The sequence below is a fragment of the Odocoileus virginianus genome, chromosome 8 (assembly GCF_023699985.2).
Source record: "Odocoileus virginianus isolate 20LAN1187 ecotype Illinois chromosome 8, Ovbor_1.2, whole genome shotgun sequence".
NCBI classification, from domain to species: Eukaryota; Metazoa; Chordata; class Mammalia; order Artiodactyla; family Cervidae; genus Odocoileus; species Odocoileus virginianus.
This window is the reverse complement of record NC_069681.1, coordinates 11,785,164-11,806,949: the sequence shown is the minus strand read 5'-3', so window position 1 is coordinate 11,806,949 and position 21,786 is coordinate 11,785,164. Positions and strand designations below refer to the sequence as shown.

The 21,786-nt window shown below is 44.1% G+C and overlaps 1 protein-coding gene across 1 annotated transcript in view; it reads right to left on the bottom strand.

The window, feature by feature from the left end:
- Positions 1 to 214: 214 nt before the first annotated feature.
- The window catches only part of TNFSF11 (TNF superfamily member 11), a 42,204-nt gene continuing 20,632 nt past the window's right edge, over positions 215 to 21,786 (bottom strand). Inside the window, exons 3-5 of the mRNA XM_020907801.2 lie at positions 8,824 to 8,869; positions 8,645 to 8,743; positions 215 to 1,765 (exon numbers count right to left, since the gene is read on the bottom strand). Of these exons, the coding sequence (XP_020763460.2) occupies positions 1,344 to 1,765; positions 8,645 to 8,743; positions 8,824 to 8,869 (567 nt within the window). The 3' untranslated portion in view covers positions 215 to 1,343. The remainder of the gene's footprint in view (positions 1,766 to 8,644; positions 8,744 to 8,823; positions 8,870 to 21,786) is intronic.

Genomic DNA, 21,786 nt, shown 5'->3' with positions numbered 1-21,786 from the left:
ATCTGGCTACAGTGTTGCATACAAATCCCTTGTAAATTATTTTTCAAATTCTGAGGTTCATTAATTTAACTGAATCTGTTCCTAATTTTAATTAAATCTGCATTTCTCCCTACTGGGAGAAATAACTTTTGGAAAGATAGAAGCCACATTACCATACTGGAAAGAAAGGATCACAGAGCAAGACAGACATAAAAGAGACGCACAAAATCACAAGGCAGGTTTTCCTATAAATTTATTTTCATACTGAAAAAATAACATTCAAAGGCAATGTTTTTATTGTATAGTATAAAATGACTTCCACTAAATTAAAAATGGAATTTCTTTGCTGTAAGCCACTGATAACTTTTTCATTAAAAAAATTTACAATTTGCAGCACTTATAGAAAAAAAAACACCTGTTTAATAATTATATAAATACTCTTGACAGAGCCCAGTAGCCCATTATGTATCTTTTTGGCAATGTCAGCTTTCTAAAGTCAATTAGCTTCTAAATTTGAAAGGCACCTGGTGGCCAACATTCTGCTTATTATTCAAGGCATCCATTTTAATTTTTTTGCACAGACTTGACAAGTCTGAAAAATCTATTAAGTTAAAAAGAATGGAGAAATATAATACAGTTGATATTAGCAAACAACATTTTTTCCCCTCAGCCGCAAGTTTTCCCCCAGGGGATTTACAAAGTGCACCAGTTAAATATGTCTGTACATTTAAAACATTAAATATGTCAACAGCAAGACAGTTTTAAATATTTTGAATCAAATACTATAGCACAAATATAATTTACAATACTTTGCACAGGAAACATTACATCTGAAATATAACTTTAGATATCATATAAAAATACATATATTCTTCTCTCCTCATTAGAAAAAGTATTTATTTGCAGGTTCCAGCAAGATGTAACAATTCAAAAGAATTTAACTCTTTTTCAGATGGTCACCAGTTTGCGATTAGAAGACGCCCTCTCCACTTCAACTGCATGATGGTATACAACCAACAGATTATAGAGCCGGAGAATTAACCCCTCCCATTGCCCAAAGGCAGTTTTTCATAAAGGCAGCCATAACTGCTCCAATCTGCTTTAATTCTAGGAATTCATTACAAAATTTATGAACCATTATGTAAGAAAACCCTTAGATTTTTATACACCTTGAGTCCAACATCTCCCATTGGCTGTGAATATATTTGCTCCCTACAGAGTCAAAGGCATGGGCAGGGTCTTCTTGTACCCTGTGGGTCGTAGCTCTGAGTACTTTCACATACCTATATACATCTTTCTTGGCTTGTTTTGCAAGTTTTCTATACATCCTAGGAAACACGGGAAAACTCTCCCCGACATGGGGCTCAATCTATATCTCGAACTTTAAAAGCCCCAAAGTACGTTGCATCTTGATCTGGATCCAGTAGTGAAGGGTTGGAGACCTCAATGCTTATTTTCTCGCCAGACCGTAGCTTAAAAAATCCTCCCACATTTATGGAGTAAAAATGGAATTCAGAATTCCCCGACCAGTACTTGGTGCTCCCTCCTTTCATCAGAGTGTGAGAGCTGGGGATTTTGATGCTGGTTTTGGTGACATATACCATCAGCTGAAGATAATTCGCACTGAGGTTTCCCGAAGTCTCATGATGTCGGAAGCAGATGTTGGCGTACAGGTAGTAGAAGCCGTCTTGGTTAACTATTAGTTTCCCATTGCTGAAGGTCATGTTGGAGATCTTGGCCCAGCCTCGGTCATGGTACCAGCAGGACAGAGTCACTTTGTGGGAACCTGAGGAAAGGAGAGGCATGCGATTTGAAACTTACTCCTGCAATGAGAAGCATAGCCTCACAATTCTGTGAGGTTGCAGAAAGACGTACTGAGATGTCATTGTTCCACTGGGAGAATGACTTCTCAAAATTTATTTTCTAAAAGGAAAGTACAAGTACAATAAGATGTCCCTGTGTTGTCTGCTGGGCACCTGAGATGGGATAAAGACACAGTCTCACTTTTCCCTCAAGGAGCCTGCAGCACACAAAAGATAGGCATGATATATGTTCAGACAGGAAGCAAGACGCGGACCTGGATAAGAAAGGTGTGAATGTTGCAAAGGGAATTCAAAGGAAAGAGATTACTTCCCTTCAGAAGGATCAGGAATGATTTTGTTGGGCTTGTGTGTTCAGTCGCTTCAGTTGAGTCCAACTCTTTGCAACCCCAGGGACTGTAGCCCACCAGGCTCCTCTGTCCATGGGATTTTCCTGGCAAGAATACTGGAGTGGGTTGCCATTTCCTTCTCTGGGGGATTTTCCTAACCCAGGGATCGAACCTGAGCCTCCTGCATTGCAGACAGATTCTTTACTGCTGAGTCACCACAGAAGCCCTACTGAGACTAATAACCTAAAGAAGTAATAGGATTCAGTCTATAGAGCATAAAGGTTGAAGGAAGAGAATCATCCAGAAGCAGCTGAATCAAGAAAGCAGAAAACAAATACAGGAAGAGAATATCCAAATTTCACATGGTCCCACCTTCTCTTTTAATTCATGGAGAAAGGTACATAGAAGGAGATGAAAATCTGGGTCACAGCGACTTTAACTAAAAAGTCAAACTCTTAAATTATATTCTCATCACCATTGATTCTCCCCTCCTCCAACAGCCCAAATGCCTCCCAAGTTCACAGGAATGAAAAGCTTCCCCTAGGGAAGTTCACAGAGAAAACATCCTTGGCATTGCCCTCCCCAGGTTCACAACTTCATGCAGCCTTTTGTGAAGACCAAAGGATGGTAAAAATGTCTTCTGAGAAACCAGAATTCTCCTTTAGCCCCTTCTCCCACTTGAAATGTGATGACCGATGTTCATGCCACTGTTTTTGGAGTAGTGGAAGTTTCTAGAAGTCATCTAAATGTGTCCAGTGCTTTGACTGTTTCAGGCCTTTTAGTGTATTTTACTAGGTCTTTAGAAATTGCTGTTGTTGCTGTTTAGTTGCTAAGTCATGTTCAGCTATTTTACGGCCCCATGGACTGTAGCCCACCCAGTTCCTCTGTCCATGGGATTTCCCAGGCAAGAATACTGGAGTGGGTTGCCACTTTCTTCTCCACAGGATCTTCCCAACTCAGGAATCAAACCCATGTCTCCTGCATTGGCAGGCTGATTTTTTTTGCCACTGAGCCACCAGGGAAGCCCTTCTTTAAAAATTGTGATATGATAAATCCATGATAAACCCCATTAATCAAATATTTATATTTATGTGGACACCCATTATCCAACTGGAAAAGGTCTCATCTAGTAGAGAAAAAAGCTGTTATACTGCAGAAAATCCAAAGTTTTCCACCAGAGGATTTTGTAAATACTTATGCTAAATCAAGGTTGTCATCTCCTAGAATTCCAACAAGGCAAAACAGAGCCGAGGAGTCTGAGAATGGGGTTAGGAGTAGTTTCTGCAGCCTGGGAGAAGTTCTTTGCTGCCTGTCAGCCAAGAGAAATCAGTCCATGAAACTTACACTTACAGTATATTCCATGGATCCACAGAGCTGACAGCCCTTCGGTTAGAGTGGGTCCTTGGGCGAACCCTGTAGAATCAGAACCTTTCAAGACTGGCCTGAATCCTGGGGAAACCTGAACACCTACATCATCTTTTTCTAGAACACCTGCAGAGGGCCACTGGGAAGCTGGAATATGGTCTGGGGACCTCAACACCAGGCTCTTCCTCCACCAGGAAGAAAAAAAATGCAGGACGATCCAAGCTACATTAGGGCCACCCATCCTTAGGCCTCAAAGGCAAAGAAAATGCTTCCAACCCCTGTGTTCAGAAATAGGACAGACTTCCTGAGCTGCACATCTTATCCACAGGAGGGCGCTAGAGTGAGTCTGAGACACCACCACAGGCACTGCAGCCTCCAGAACCAGCAGAACACACACCCTTCTTCATCCAAGGTCCTACTTCAGATCATCCCAGACTAAAACACCCCCAATATAAGTATCATTCCATGGTCCCAACTGACTCAGAAATGAGACTCTCAGGCTCTATTCATCACATCCTCATAAACACTAGCAAAGTTACTTCTCTGGGCTGGTAAACAGCCACCTAGTCCATTGACAAAGCTAATAAAATGCAAGGTGTTTCCTATCTCAGATCAACACATGGTTACCTCCTTCTTCCCCTACTTGTGTATTCAATTCTTTATCCAACCAATTATTGGCCTTACACTTTATCTTCCTTTCATGACGGTCCTTAACAGACAGCAAAGGAATGTCTAAGGTGAGGTCTGTCCTCTCAATGGGATGGATCAGCTCGCCTTAGACCAAGGGCTGGGAGATTGGTCTGGGAAGGCAGGGAAGAATATAGAAACCTTGGCTGCATGCCACTCTCATTGTTAACCTCAAGTGGAAGGAGTGTCCTAATCTCCTGCTTTATAGACTTACTTTTATCAATTCTCTGATCGATTCAGTCATTCAGTAAATATTTGATTGGTGCTTCCTATGGGCATCCATTCTACCCATAATTAAGAATTATATCAAGCAGAGTACCCACAAGGCACTTACGACTTAAAAGTGAAGAAAATAAGAAATGGGCACGCAAAATGAAAAATGTAACATTTTCATCTCTGCATGTCACATAACACATGGTTGAACTTCAGTTAAAGCAACTTGCAAGTGGAAGCTGCAGAAATTAATGGCGATCAGGCGAGTTCAGCCCAGTGACAGAGAACAGGGAGGACTTGGATTAAATGTGGATGGGCTGAGACAAGGCAGAGTATTATGAGCATTGTGAGCGAGAGAAACTGTTCAAGCAAAGAATGGAATGCACACAGTATGCAAAGGAGAAAGGAGAAAAACCATCAGTGTGAACTGAAGGGTTCATGAATAGATGCCAGTGGGAGAAAAGAAGAGAAGAGCGCCCCCATCAGGTTGGAGGACCTCACACGCAAGCCTAAGCGTCTATCACTAGAGGACTTCAGCCTTCCCAGCCTCCCCAACACCTGGAGTCACTACTATTAGCTATTAGAGAAGTCTCTCCAGCCGTTTAGCCTGAAATCCCCTTAAGAAAGCCAGGAATATTCACAAAATACTCACAAAAATACTCCCCAATAAAAATTCAAGAAGCTTTGAAATATATCAGTATAAGGCAGATTCTGATTTCTTTCATATGTGTAAACAAGTAAAAATAAGTATGAAATGGCTCCTCCGTCCACAGAATTTTCCGGGCAAAAATACTGGCATGGGTAGCCATTCCCTTCTCCACGGGATCTTCCCAACCCAGGGATCAAACCTAGGTCTCCTGCAATACAGGCAGGTTCTTTACCATCTGAGCCCCCAGGGAAGCCCATGGCTCAGACGGTAAAGAATCTCCCTGCAGTGTGGGAGACCAGGACTTGATCTCTGGGTTGGGAAGATCCGCTGGAAGAGGAAATGGCAACCTACTACAGAACTCTTGCTGCAGAATCCCCATGGACAGAGGACCCTGGCGGGCTACAGTCCAAGGGGTTGGGGTTGCAAAGAGTCGGACACGAGTGAGCAGCTAACCACAAGTATGAAACAGAGACTCCAAGTGAACCTGCAAACGTGAAGCCATCTTTCTCCCAAGTGTCCAATCCTGGTCCAAACTAGGAGACAGATGAACTCAAGGAGGCACTGGCCAAGCCGGAAGATCAAACTCCAACAGAAGCAAACACTAGCTCATTTCACTCCATCTCAAGCTCAATAACCATCAGAAAATGTCCAGGAGTTTTGCCTTGTTTTTGGCAATGATTTGATGCTATATGCCTGGAGGGAGAGCTTTATAACTAAAACATGCTTGTTATTGCCAAATAGACTTTGGCACACAGTCTAATGCAATATTTATCATATGCCATTTAAAATGAACTGAAAAGATAAATGCAGAGTACATTCACAGCACACACAGATGATAGATCAGTATTAATTTGATTGCCTCTGCTAACATGCAAAATAGCTTTCCACTCAGAAAATTAGAACAGTTCCATAAGGCACATACACAGAGAGAGAGAGAGAGACAGAGAAAAAGTAAATTTGTTTATGAAGCAAATATCTGGGACAGGAGAGATAGTTGAGGAAAATCTTCTGAAAATCAAAGAGTTGGTTGCTCACTTTCTATGTCTGCAGTCAGGCAAAATTCCTTTGTGGTCCATACTATTAAATATAATAGTGGCTTCAAACTGTTTACTAAAACTTGGATTTTTTAAAAAAATTAGCACTTCCCATGTGGTATTGATTCCTGGTTTTCATACAGGCGGCCCAGGTTCGACTCCTGGTATGGAAGTGGTAACCTTTTGGGTTTCCCAGGTGGCTCAGTGGGTAAAGAGTCTGCCTGCAATGCAGGAGACTCAGGTTTAATCCCTGGGTTGGGAAGATGCCCTGGAGAAGGGAATGGCAACCCACTCCAGTATTCTTGCCTGGAGAATCCCATGACAGAGGAGCCTGGCGGGCTACAGTCCACAGGGTCACAAAGAGTCGGACACGACTGAAGTGACTGAGCACGGCACAGCACAAGAAAAATTTGCCTTGAATCATTTTTTTGGGGAAAAAAAGAATATTTATTTAATTAAACTTTCAATAACAAATTACATTCACTGAGTGCTTACTCTATACTCATTTCCATGTAAGCATGTTAGTACATGAGCTGGTTAAATCTTCATAGCTACTGCAGGAAGTAGATACTATTACCATCCCCATGAAGAAGCTGACATACAAAGGATTTCAATAATATACACAAGGTCACCCAATCAGGAAGTTCAGTGGGGCCTCAAACCCAGGCAGTCAGACCTGAGACATCTGCTATTAAAACGGCATTCATCTACTTCTTACAGGAAAAGAGGAACATAGAACGCTGAATGTATTTCCCTCTGACAAAGCCAACTGGCCACTAGGTACTTATGTGATAATCTACAGAGTAAAAAGCATGGACTTGGGAATCAACTAGAGTGGAATACAGTTTCTAAGCCTGCCATGTTGTAGCCTGGATCAGGTAACTTACACTAGGTACATCTTGGTTTCCCTATTTGCAAAATCTGATAATCACTCTTTTGCAGTGTTGTAGAATTAGAGATAATTAGACGTAGAGATAATGAATACAAAGCAAAATGCTTGACAGATAGTGTGTATTCAACAAATAGTATAACGATAGTAATGCTCCATGTTAACTCTATTGTTGACTTAAAAAATTTTCACAACAACTGTGAGAGTTGCAAGTTAAGTTGTATGCAAGTTAAGCTTTATTTGGGGCAAAATGAGGACTGTGAGAGTTGCAAGTTAAGTTGTATGCAAGTTAAGCTTTATTTGGGGCAAAATGAGGACTGCCGCCTGGGAGACAGCTCAGACAGCTCTGAAAAATTGCTCCACAGAGGTAGGGGAAGGTCAACATATATGGTTTTGGTGAAGGGGGAGTTCAGTGCAATCAAGCAGTATCTTTGCAAAAGTTTTCTGTTAGTCACGAGGAGCTGAGGTCACCATGAAGGGATTTAGTGCTTTCCTGGATATGAGAAGATACATGGATCGAGCTCATAAAATCAGATCCTGAAAATATCTATCTATCTAAAGACATGTTCTGCCAGTTTTCCCAGAGCACAGAGTGCCTCGCTCCTGATCTCCACCCTGAACTCCCTGCAGGGGGTGTTGAAGGCCAACAGCTGCAGCAGCCCATGATCTAATCCTCGTAGAGGCAGGTGACAAGTGCCAATATGGGGCCGACACTATTGTGAGGTTCTTTGTAATCTTTCTTATGCTCACCTAACCTGATGTGAAGTAACCACTGGGGGTTATACGACAGACTACATTGGGTAGATGTAGACGCAGAGCTCTGAGTCTCCTAAAAGAAAATCGGGTCTCCACTCCACTAAGCTAAATTTCTAGCCTGAAAAAAAGTGACAAACCCCTGGAGAAGAAGAGAGTCTCATTTTCTAGAGGGCCCCTGACCCTGAAATATCACTCTGCTAAGCTTCTACCTGGCACGCTGCAGGAGACAGCTGAGTGTATGACTGTGCGTGTGTACTCAGTCACTTCAGTCGTGTCTGACTCTTTGCGACCCCGTGGACTGCAGCCCACCAGGCTCCTCTGTCATGGGATTCTCCAGGCAAGAATACTGGAGTGGGTTAACATGCTCTCCTCCAGGGGATCATCCCAACCCAGGGATCAAACTCACATCTCCTACTTCTCCTGCATTGCAGGTGGATTATTTACCCACTGAGCTACCTGGAAGGCCCCGAGTATATGACTACCTCGAGGAATTCATGCACCTCATAGGCTAACCATGGGCATATGTCAACTTTGGCTTGGGTAAACAGATGAGTATACCAAGAGACCATTCTTCTCGGCTATGCCACCTCAGCTGGCAGCTGTTTAACATAAAGTCACTCTGATGGCCTGAAAATGAATATAGTGATGATGTGTGTTCCTGCATGATTGAGAATCACTGTTTCCATGGTGTGGATGATGAACTGAAGACCAGATGAATATAGTGATGCTATGCATTCCTGCATGATTGAGAAGCACTGTTTTCGTGGTACGGATGATGAACTGAAGACAGAGGACTTTTCTTCTGGTCTAGAAGTTACAGGCTCTCAAAATTTTGGTAACAGGCTAAGAACAGACTGAATATTCAGTTGGGCTGACAAATGACTCTTGAAATATTGTTCAGGCTGGATGCAAACGGAACTTACCTGATGGGATGTCAGTGGCATTAATCGTGAGATGGGCAAAGGGTTGAATCTCAGGCTTGTTCCTTCTGTCCAGATCTAACCATGAACCTTCCACCATGGCTGGAGATAAAAGAAGTCATGTTAGCCCAAGGAGGATTCACCTTAGGGGTTTTCAAATATTTGTACAGGTCCAGGCTTACCTTTTTCTGCTCTAATGTGCTGCGATTTAACAATATGTTGCATTTCCTGCAATAAAAAGAAAAAAAAAACATTTATACACTCAATCTTTAGATAAGGCAGTTAAGAACTCAGGAACTGTTAGACATACCATAAATTAATCCTCTTTCCCTCAAAAGATGCCAAAAATACACAGGTAGTAAAATTTCTTGATGTTCTAAGTAGCCATCAGGGGACATTCATCTCCAAAGAATTATCCTGATGTGCTTAAAAAGTAGATTATACACATACTATCTAACAAAATAGTTCGGACAGTAAGAGGAAATAAAAGACAGTGTAAATTATAAAACATGGAATCACCAAACATAATTAAACATTTGTAGCAGGTATACAAACGAAGATGAAGTTAACTAGGAAAATACCAAGTATCACAGAATATATGACCGTCTTAAATCTTTAGGGAGGCTCTTTTTATGTCTATTTCATTAGTGAAATCCCGTTATAACATTGAAGCTCAGCCCATAAGAAAGAGAAAGATGCCTGGCTCCCAGTGGTTAATTTTTTATTTTAAAAAGTCACAGTGTATTTAAAGTACTACATGAACGTCCAGGAGCTTTTAGATTACCAATAATTAACTTAAAATATTGCCACAAATAGAGGTGTAGAAGCTCAAGGCAGAAACAGAAAGAGCTCAAGTGCATAAAAAGCATTGTTGTTGTTTAGTCGCAAAGTCGTGTCTGACTCTTGGCAATGTCAGGGACTGCAGCCCGCCAGGCTCCTCTGTCCATGGGATTTCTCAGGCAAGGATACGGAGTGGGTTGCCATTCCCTTCTCCAGGGGGTCTTTCCGACCTAGGGATCGAACTCACGCCTCCAGCACTGGCAGGCACATTCGTTACCGCTGGCTCCTGGGGAAACCCCACACAAAGGGCACAGGTAAGTGCATATCTCCATTTGAGCCCTGACAGTGAGGGGGCCAATAGGTAACTGCAGGCCCACCAAAATCAAGACCTTAGCTCCTATTACATAGTAAAGCAATGTGGATGAAGCTTCAGGCTTTGACTTCAGGTCAAATCCCTTCCCAGTCCCCTGGATGTACTAACATACATACTAACAGCACCTTGATCATAGGTGGCCTCTATTATAGGCGGTTGTGAAGATTCAGTGAGCTCATACATGAAGGCACTTAGCAAAGGGTCTGGTAAATCCATACATGCAAATACTACTAGAGAGACTTGCCTGGTCGCCTTGCAATGCAGGGGACACAGGTTCGATCCCTAGTCGGGGGACTAAGATCCCACGTGCTGAGGGGCAGCTAAGCCCTTGTGCCACTGTGCAGCCTGTTGCCACAAGGAAAGATCCCACATGACATGATAATCAAGACCCGATGCAGCCAAATAAATAGATAAATGGATACTTTACAAATAAATAATTAGTAATCTTAACACTAGAAACACTCTGGAGAGAATCCGAATTTCTGTGTTATTGGGGTGATGATCCATGCTAACTACCCCACCCTCCACAATGTTTAAAAGATGGGCCAGATAGCTCAAGTTCTTTGAGTGTCTGGAGACAAGAACTTTGAGACAGATGATGGATGGGTAGATAGAGGCAGAAACACAGTTTCAACTGCTAAGAGTTAGAAGTGATAAAATTACACTGATTCTCCTGTCTGCCTTCAGGACCCCCAAGAGAGAAGAGAATCTATGCTACTTTTTTTTCTATTTTTAACTGGAGGATAATTGCTTTACAATGGTGTGTTGGCCTCTGCCACACTTTAACATGCATCAGCCACAGGCATACACAGGTCCCCTCCCTCTGAACCCCTCCCTCCCCCCTCCCCACCCCACCCCTCACCGGGTGGAGCCCCCTGTGTCACATGGCACATTCCCACTTGCGATCTGTTTCACATGTGGTCATGTATCTGTTTCCGTGCTATTCTCTCAACCCGCCCCACTCCCTTCTTCCCCTAAGAGAAAGACAAATATCACATGTTAACGCATGCGTGTGGAATCTAGAAAGACAGTACCAATACACCTATTTGCAGGGCAGCAATGGAGACGCAGGCACGTAGAATCTTATTTTTAAAGGCCCTTGGAGGACACAGCAGAGCTGTCTTCAATTACCTGTTCTAACAGCCTAAAGAAGTCACAGTGTGACTTTCTTTTTTTGCTCATTGGGATCATTAAAAAAAAAATTTTATTGGCGTATAGCTGCTTTACGCTGTTGTGTGAATTTCTCCTGTTCAGCAAAATGAACATATATCCATGTATCCCTTCCCTTTTGGACGTCCTTCCCCTTCAGGACCCCACAGAGCGTTAACGAGAGTACCCTGTGCTGTGCACAGGTTCTCATTAGTTATTTTATACACAGTATTGATATTGTATATATGTCAGTCCCGAGCTCCCAATGATAGTGTATATATGTCAGTCCCAAGCTCCCAATTCCTCCCATCTTCCCCTTTCCCCTTTGGTATCCATAGATTTGTTCTCTGACTTTTACTGGAAACTTTCAGCCTCATCCAGGACTGCCTCCTGCCCTTATTGCTCACGGGCATCACTGCAGGACACTTCTAGGCAAATGGTGGCTGGTGCTTTGGGGCTGTGCGGGGCAGTGGTCCTCACCAGGCTCTTTCCCTCTCCCCACTCCATCCAAGATTTATTTCTCTCCCCTGCTGACTGCCCATCCCTCGACTCTCTTCTCATGATCTCTGGGTTCCCAATGGGACCCTGATTTCTGGAATTTCCTAGTCTTCCCTGCAGTCTCAACAAAGATTTATAAATGCACAACCTATCTATTTTACAGTGTGTGTGTATTTATGCATTTATATATACACAATGATTCATTGTATACATCTCTTGCAAATGTGTAATATATTGCATACATAATGTATCTGTATTCATTATATATATTTATACATATAAAATGAAGATATATATTGGGTTGGTCAAAAGGTTTGTTCAGATTTTTTCTGTACCATCTTATGGATGAACCTTTTGGCCAACCCAACATATGGAATGTATATACAGTGTATATAGCTTTATATATTTATGATTAAATATATCTTTATACATTGTGTATCTCCTTATCTATTTATATAGGTGTCTATAACGTACCTTCATCTGATCACTACCTCTGAGAAGACTGGAACAGGAGTTGGAACCTGGATGACAGGAGTTCTGAGACTTCAAGCTGCCTCTCATTTTCCCTCTAGCCCTGATGGACCTCATCCTCAGAAGGAAGAGGGGGCAACGGGGTTCAAGAGGGCAGAGTAGAAGGATGCAGTCATCTCCTGCCAGAGCCCCCAAACTCACAACCAGCTGTGGAGAAGGAAGTGGGGAGGGAAGAAGGAAGCAGGGCCCAGTGTGACACAGGCCTGGGAAGGCCTGCTCGGGGCTTTCCTACTGAGAAGAGCACACTTGTTCCTGAGAAAGACAAGGAAAGAAACATCGTGCTAGCTCCGCAGTTCTCAACCTTGCACGTGAAGCCTGACTTCCCGGGGTGCAGTCAGAATTCACATTTCTCACAGATGAGCTGGCGTGGATGACCTGGGGCCTCCATTTGAGAAGAGCAATCCCACTCTCCTCCCCAAAGATTTCAGAGGTGCGCACCTCTGAGATTTTCTCAAAGTTTGAGACCGGCCAAAGAAGCAGCAGACAAAAGTCACCGATAAGTGGGCAGAGAAACTGTGTTCTCTCCCACCTGGGAATGAACTTCTGTCCATTTAATCAGCAGCTGCTAGGTCAGTGCTGTCATAGAATCTCTTTATTACAAGAACATTCAATAACCAGAGCCACTCAGAAGCACTTTCAATGTCTGCTTTAAAAAAAAAAAAAGTGTCATGACCCAGGATGAATTAAAACTCAAGCTAAACACCCATGAGGTAATGCTACTTTCATGTTATACAATTTTGGGTATCCAAGAATTGCAGTTTCTTCTCAAAAACCATATAGGGAAGCATCCACATGAAAAGCAAAGTACAAAAAATGTAGACTCAATGTCTGTTCTTATATTCTTACCCCACCTCCAAACTTCTGAACTCTAAGATCACTCTTATTTATGTGTACGCATATTAACCATGAACATAACAAAAAGACTATAGTTTTGGGGTGCCCTGGCCCAACTCCAGCCAGTCTAACTCAATTAGCCTGATATTGACTTGCTAGTTTTTTTACCAATAATCTCCCCAGGTGATTGTAATATGTAGCAGGCATAGAGAAACACTACTATTTGAGCATTTCCATGAGTGGTGGTTTGGTGAGAGCTCTACTTAGTCATTTACTATATTCTCACGATTTATCTGGGAAATCCCATGGACAGAGGAGCCTGGTGGGCTACAGTCCATGGAGTCACAAAGAGTCAGACATGACTGAGCATGCACATGCTCCTCTTTAGAAGGCTATACTCTAGGAGGCTGGCAGGAAAGCATCAGTGGCCTGTGATGGTGTTCTGGACATGCTGCCCCCAAAATAGTGATTTAGCAAATGGAATATTTTAAACCACATGATTGTGAGAAATGTCAGATGCTGGAGGAACTACTTGGCTTCCTTCTCCTCCCCTGAAGCAGGTCATAGACCCTCAGGTGAGAGGTACCTTCCCCATCTGGAAGAAAGGAGCCTCTTTATCTCTTAAGATAGGGAGGACACCCAGAGGAAACTGAAGGAGAATGGATACATGTGTATGTATGGTTGAGTCACTCTGCTGTCCATCTGAAATTATCACAACATTGTTAATCGGCTATGCATGCATACCTGCTAAGTTGCTTAAGTCAGGTCTGACTTTTTGCAACCCCATGGACTGTAGCCCACCAGGCTCCTTTGTCCAGGGGATTCTCCGGGCAAGGACACTGAGTGGGTTGCCATGCCCTCCTCATTAATCGGCAACTATATGCCAATATAAAATAAGAAGTTTAAAAAAAAAGGTTATACAATTTTTGTATAAAGGAACAAAGACTATGTGGGCAACAAATATTGGAAAAATCATATTACAGAGCTGTGTCAGAGGTTGATTAATAAAAACATTATCCTGTTTTTTTTCTATTTGGGGAAAAAAGTGATTGCTGCAAGATTTAGCTTAAATAGGAAGAAAAAAAAATGAAGGAACAGCCTTGCTAAGTTTCCCCCAGTGTACCAGCCTTCACTCAGACCCTGTCCTGTCCTCTCCCATTTTTTCCTACACCTCTCCACTCTTCATCAAACTGAGTATAAAAACCACTCAGCTTAACTATTCCTGTGGGTCTTCATTTCCTTATGAAGGCTCCTGTGTCGCATAAAACTTACATTAAATAAATTGGGATGGCTTCTCTTATTAACTTGTCTTTTGTCAGTCTAAATTATAGGACCCCCACTGGTGAACCTAAGTGGGGGGAGGGAAAAAGTCTGTTTTTTCTCCTCTCTCCACCTGTCAAGAAATCCTCAGAGGGTGGTTCCCTCCCTGAAACAGTAATTCTGAAAGGAGGCCCACCTTGACCAAGAATCTGACAAAAAGGAGCCTCAATATCAGGAAACATGGTCTCAGAATTCCTGGGGCAGGGGGAAGGGAGTCTTCAGAGAACAGAGGCTCAGAACCTGCCCAGGCGAGTTTAGAGCTTGCCTGCCGGGTGGCGGAGCCCCCAGACTCGGCCATGAGGGCCCCGGGCATGGGGGCCTCACACCTCCACTAGTGATTCCATCAAGGCCCCGCCATGGAGCAGGGCCAGCACGGTCACTCTTCTCAAAGATCAGACACTTGACTGTGTGCATTCCATGCAGTTCTCTCTTGAATGGCCCCCTAGTATTCTTAATTTTCAAGATTATAGGAGACTCTTCTGAAGGAGTACAATTCTATTTATCTCCCAAGCTTTGCATTTACATTTATTTTCATCCACAGTCGTCCTCTCCTTTTGTCACATTAATTAGAGTGTTTTAAAATTCGCAGAGTTCTTTAGTCCTAAATCTTATCATTCCGACACTGCTTCTGGTTTCTTTGAATTCAGAAAGATCTGATCTGTCTAATTTGGGGAAGACACTACAAAGACCATCCCAACTCCTTTCCTCCGAACAAATTATTCACATGAAAGAGATCTTTTAAAGAATGTTATATGGGTTTTATCTTATTTTAAACCCAGCTGTAAATTTCTTTTTTAAAAAAGTTAACTCCCTGGATACACACTGAGAAATGGAATATTTCCTGTTGGATCAGTAAACAAGGATGCCACCTTGTTCACCGGCGATCGTAGTCACCACCGATGGTGACGGGATGGTGAGGGAGCTCAGGAAGGGGAGAACGCCTGCCATCTAGCAGCCACCAGACTGCAGTCACTCCCTGTGGTGAGACACTCAGGACGGGAAAACAGGAGTGTGGCCCCAGATAGCTGAAAGCGTGAAAAGTGAAAGCGTGAGCCTCTCAATTGTGTGCCACTCTTTGCGACCCCATGGATGGTAGCCCACCAGGCTCCTCTGTCCGTGGAATCCTCCAGACAAGAATCCTGGAGTGGGTACCATTCTCTTCTCCAGGGGACCTTCTGGACCTAGGGGTTGAAACTGAGTCTCCTGCACTGCAGGCGGATTCTTTAGCATCCAAGACCACAGGAAGCCCCATATGGCCGAGGCGCATATCAGGGGAATGATTTGAATGAGCCCAGACTCTTGCATCTCCCCATACATAGAAAAACACTAAATGCCTTCACTTGGGTTATCCGTCTCCTTTAACTAACAGTAATTTTTTGACGTTCAGACTCCCTGCCCGTTGTCACGAAACTTCTGTCTAACCTGGCTCCTGCCTTCGCCTCCTCAGGGCCGTTCTCTCACGGTCACTTGAGATGCTGTCTCCAGGCTTGAGGTCCTAAAAATTCCCATTGAATAAAACATAACTCTCAACTTCTAGGTTGTGAACAGTTTTTAAGTTGACACACACAATACAATCATATGTTGTCTCCCTCCTGTCATCCAGAATGCCCACAGCTATGTATAAAGAAGTATAGAGAGTTTTGACACACCTCCCGGCAAACAGCCTTCAGCAGAAGCCAAAAACAGTCTCCAGGGCGAGAAAGCTGGGCAGAATGCCCTCTCTGCTATCTTCTGTTGGCCGAGAACTCCTAAAGAGGACCCAGTGTACTGTTCCCCAGGAACATCGGTGATCTGCCTTCTCAGAAGAGAGCATGTTTAGCATCTGTCACATTCAAGGACAAAGAGAACTACCCCCTGGCTTCCAGAACCTACTCAGGACCAGTAGGATCGTTACCTGTAAGTTCCTAGGAAAATCCCATGAACAAATGAACCTATTTGTGGTCACACTATAACAACTAGGCTTTCCAGCTAATTTATGCATTTTAAAATAAGCATAATTTGCGTTTAAATTGCGAGAGCTTCATTTAACCCTTCAAAGTGGGACAAAAGAGAAAAACCGAACTACTAGTAGACCGCCAAAGAAATCACTGCCAATTCAAGGATAAAAGAAATCCTCTGACATGCTGCCACCTAGCGGACACTGTCTAACATCGACGAGCCAGACTTCCAGGTTTGAAACCGCCGCCTGACCCGACTCCACAAAGTTCTAAAAACAATAGAGATGAGGAAATTACAAAACAGTTTGAAAAATCTTCTCCTTGTGGTATTTTCCTATTTAGATTGCACTGACTTTTTCATCTTTGCAGTCACAGTACATTTGAACAGACAAGAAAACAACCGGTATGATTTTTTCTTTTTCTTTAATTTCCACTTTTTATTTCACTCATTGAAAAATGGTAGGATTTCACAATTTCTCCTTCAAGAGAGACAGTACACAAGAGATCAATAGGATTGTGTAAATGTGGTCTCTTGGATGGCTTCTCTTCAACTTCCTCCTTAATTCAACATCTAAGTACAATTCCTGGGAGTGTGATGGGGAGACTGTTCTGCCAAGTGCCCGTGAACATCTTACAATATTTTCGGATCATTTTGCCAAAGAGAAGTGGGGGAGAGACATCCCAGAACTGGCTCAATCTTGATATATCAGAGCCACTTAGGTGAGATCGTACTCAATAAAAATAAACACCTGTCAGTACTTTCAGCTCCTTTTGAGCAGTCATGGGAATTTTGCTCCAGGTTATTCAAACTTTGACAGCAAACGCTTAAACCAGCCTCTGCAAACTCAGCTGGATAACCGCCCCCAACAAGACTTTGAGAGCCTTCCAATTCAAGAGTGAACGTTATTAATTTGGTCTTATAAAATCACATGGATAAACAGATGCAAATCTTCACTGAGGATACTCCCAACTGTAAAGATGACCCTGAGAAAAGTCAATTCACTGGAGTCTGGTCTCATCAGACCGAAGAGCCCACCTGGGCATTGTGACGTGATGAGCGCCATCCATGCGGTACCTGTCAGTCAGAGCGCAAGAGGAGCGATTTGTCTCGCCAGATGCCCCTGGCACCAGCTCCTAGCTGGGGTCTCAGGCGGCTGCCTCCCTCTGCAATCCCAGAGGCAGCTGCAGGGACATCTGGCTGCTTGAGCAAGGATTGAACACCCCGTTTGCCAGATATAATACAGGGTTCATACACTTGTTAACATATGTAATGCATTCATTTTAACATCTTAATGATACCCTTCCTGTAATTCTTCTCCAACCTAGTTATGAGAAGAGTGTATTCATCAGCCGAGTTAGCACATGAATGCTACACGCGGGTTGTTTCTGAAAATGAATAGCCAGTTTCCTATTCCTGAAGAGAAATCCTGCAGACTTCCACCTTATGAAGAGCTCAGTAATCCATCCTCATCTCTACAGCCAGAGGACCATTGCCTTCCTTCAACCTGTCATCATTTCTCATTAGGGTTACAATAATAGCCTCCTACCCGCTCTCCTGGGCTCCTCTTTCCTCAAACCAGCCCATTGCTGCTAGAGCAAACGTCAGAAAGTCCGAAAGGGAGCAAAGCCCTTATCTTCTATTTTCTTAAAAAATGGTGTTGTTTTTTTTAATTTTATTGAAATATAGTTTATTTACAATATTGTGTTAGTTTCAGGTGTACGGCAAAATGATTCAATTACTGTGAATCTATGTATAGATATATATGTGTGTGTTTAGTCGCTAAGTCGTGTCCTACGCTTTGCAACCCATGGACTGCAGCACCCCAGGTTTCCCTGTCCTTCACCATCTCCCGGAGTTTGCTCAAACTCATGTCCATCGAGTTGGTGATGCCATCCAACCATCTCATCCTCCATCACCGTCTTCTCTTCTTGCCTTCAGTCTTTCCCAGCGTCAGTGTCTTTTCCAATGAGTTGGCTCTCTTCGCATCAGGTGTAGATAAACTTTTTCAGATTCTTTTCCATTATAGGTTATTACAAGATACTGAGTAAAGTTCCCTATGCTATACAGCAGGTCCTTGTTGGTTATCTATTTTATACATAGTAGTGTGTATACGTTTATCCCAAACTCCCAACTTATCCCTCCCCCGTCTTTCCCGGTTGGTAACTGTGGTGACCCAAGGACAAAAGAGCAGATAAAACCCAGGAGGGCCTTGGACTGCAGGAACAGAAAAGCCAGACCCTTATCATCCTTCCCTGGCCCGTGTTGTAACTGCTAAGGGATTTCAGGTCCTCCTGAGCGGTATAACCTGTCGCCCCTCCTACCCCATAGGGAGAAGACGTTTGCCTTACTCTTTCCCGACCCAGTATACGTGCCTCATCCAATCAGCAAGTGACCCGCAAGACCCCTACCCCACTCCTTGTATCCCAGGTATAAAAGTGGACTAAGGACCCCTGTTCAACGTTGGTTCCCCCTTGAGCCAGCCCACTGTTCTAACAGTGTCTCCCACTCTAATAAACTTTATTTCCCTCTCATTCTGCCTCATGTCTGGAAATTCTTTTCCAACCTGCGCCCCGACCACGACAGTAACCATAAGTTAGTTTTCTATGTCTGTGAGTCTATTTGTTTTGCAAATAAATTCATTTGTATCTTTTTTTTTTTTTTAGATTCCACATATAAGCAATATCATATGGTATTTGTCTTCCTCTGACATTTCCTTTAGTATGATAATCTCTGGGTCTCTCTCTCCATGTTGCTGCAAATGGCATTATTTCATTATTTTTATGGCCAATTAACATTATGGCCAAATTATAGATATTGGTCAATTATATACATATATATGGATAATTAATATAAATATTAATATTTATGGCTAAAGTAATATTCCACCTTGTATATGTACCGCATCTTCTTCATCCGTTCCTCTATTGATGAAGTCCCTTCTCTTCTGAAAACCCTGCACGGTCTGCCTGCAGACTTCAGGAACAAGTCTAATCCTTAACCTGGACTTATGAGGCCGCGCATGACCGGGCTGGTTACCACCCCAGGCTCTCCTGCCATTCTTTCCCTGCACCCCCAAAGCCCATCACCCCTGAGAATGCTCTGGGCGTTCAAGCCGCATGGCACCACTTCAGAGTCATTCCTTCTGCAGGTTTCCTGTGCTTCCATCCACACAGACGTGGCACACAGCTCCTTCCCTGGAGAGGGATCTTACTGTCCTATGGATAGCTCATCTTTAGTCGTAAAGATTTTATTTCCATGGCATTCGTGGCTCACAAAGCACAGAAAGAATAAGCACCAGATGCTACAGAACAACAAAAGGGATGGGATTTTTTCTTTAGGCCGAGCTAACTGGCATGTGGGCTCTAGTTCCTTGATGAGGGATTGAACCCACGCCCCCTACACTGACAGTGCAGAGTCTGAACCACTGGACTGCCAGGGAAGTCCGAGAGACAGGCTAGAGTTGATTTAGAATCCACGTCTCAGCCCCTCTTTGTCCCTCCCCTAATGCTTGCTTGGAATTTCTAATCCACAGGATGTCAGGGGACACTTTGTATGCACCTGGATGGAGCCGGAGACCTCCTGGCTTGTGAAGACTCAATGAGTAACACTCTGAAAACACCTCAAGGCAAAGAATTTTAAGGGCAGGAGCCAAGAAGGGGTTCCCTGATGCTGGGAAACACTGGCGGCAAAAGAAGAGGGCGGCCGAGGATGCGATGGTTGGATGGCATCACTGACTCAACGGACATGAATCTGAGCAAACCCTGGGAGATGGTGAAGGACCGCAAGGCCTGGCGTGCTGCCGTCCATGGGGTCACAAAGAGTCAGACAAGACTTGGGTAATCGCACACCACCACCTAAACATTTGTTATTCAAGCAGAGTGGAGCCTCTGCTTCCAGGCCCAGAGCCCCCAGGGTACGGGGGTACCAGGACCGAGAGGGCAGGAGCACTAGGAAGCGGGAGGGGCAGCTCCACCCATCCCCCGAGTGTCTGGGTGGGGGACGGGGGCAGGAAATACAACAGACGCCCCACTAACCCTGAAGGTAAGAGCCATCTCAGACCTGAATTTGTAATTTTACCCTTTGTTCCCTAAAATTCTTTATTTTTAACCAAACACTATTGCTTTAAAAAATTCTCTCTCCTAGATGGTTGGGGTGAGGGGGTGGGAGGGAGGCCCAATGGGGAAGGGATGCTCCGTACACACAGAACTGATTCACTTTGTAGCACAGCAGAAACTAAGATGACATCATAAAGCAATTGTTGCTGTTGTTCAATTGCCCAGTCGTGTCCAACTCTGAGACCCCACGGACTGCAGCACACCAGGCCTCCCTGTCCCTCACCATCTCCTGAAGCTTGCCCAAGTTCACGTCCATTGCATCACTGATGCCATCCAGCCATCTCGTCCTCTGACACCCTCTTCTTTTGCCCTCAGTCTTTCCTAGCATCAGGGGCTTTTCCAATGAGCTGTCTGTTGACATAAGATGACCAAAATACTGGAGTTTCAGCCTCAGCATCAGTCCTTCCAACTATAAAGCAACTATCCTCCAATTAAAAAAAAATCCCTCAAAGCCAAACAGGGGTTCTACCTCCCCGCCCTCACACACCCCATTCTGAATCTCCTCATCTCTGTTTCCTCACTGAATCACCCACCCCAGCCACGACCATCCCAGGAAATTCTCAGGGAAGAGCTTTACCAAGATGTGGACCAGTCTCGTCCTCCCCCGCTAAGTACAGCTGGCGAGCGGGGGCTCATCTCTCCCAGAAGAGGCTGCTGATTGGAAAAGACATGTCTTTGCACACAGATAATGGACTCTACCCACCGAAGGGCTGAGGAATACAGTGCCCTTGTTTTCCTAAAGCAGAGTGATGCCTTCCTGGCCGGGCGATGGCTATACTGGGAATAGAAAATTAGTTTTTATTGTTTAACCTTCATGGTTTAAATGAGGAAGTTTCTGCTACAGTTAAAGGTCCCCTCGAGTTTTCATAAAGTAGCCTTATGACAGCAATATTAGTCTTCATAAAGAGCTCAGTTTTAAAATGTCTTGCGCTCAGGTACTTGTTGCAAAGTTTCACCTAAGGGCTTAGCCGACTAACTGCAGTGGAGCATCTTGGGCTAACTGTGCTATTTACTGCATCCCTGCTCTCTTTCGCCACTTTTATTTTTTTGATTAATTAACTCACTATTTACTTCTGGCCACGCGGGGCCTTCGTTGCTGCGCACAGACTTTTCTCTAGCTACGGCGGGGCAGGAGCTACACTTCATTGCGGTGCGTGGGCTTCTCCTCCGGCGGCATCTCCTTGCGGAGCACAGGCTCTACCACACACCGGATCCTGCCTCCAGAGCACAGGTTCAACAGTTGTGGCGCATGGCGCCCCATGGCATGCGGAATCTTCCAGGACCAGGGATCGAACCTGGGTCCCTTGCATCGGCAGGTGGATCAAGCACCGGACTGCCAGAGAAGTCCTCTTGCGCTACTTTTCAACATAATCATGCCACCGCACACTGGCAGGGTTTCTGACATCCACAAAGCCTCATCCCCACCCCATCCCCTCCGCCAAGGAAGGTTATTCACATAATCTCTCCCCACAGCATCTCTGACAGCTAGGGATGGAGCTCGAAGCGGGACAGAGGTACAGGCCAGCCACTGTGGCCCAGTGAGGCCAGGGAGGGAGGGGAGAGCTCGGCCGTGAGGGTTCTCCAGCCTCACAGTCCCTGTCACGTTC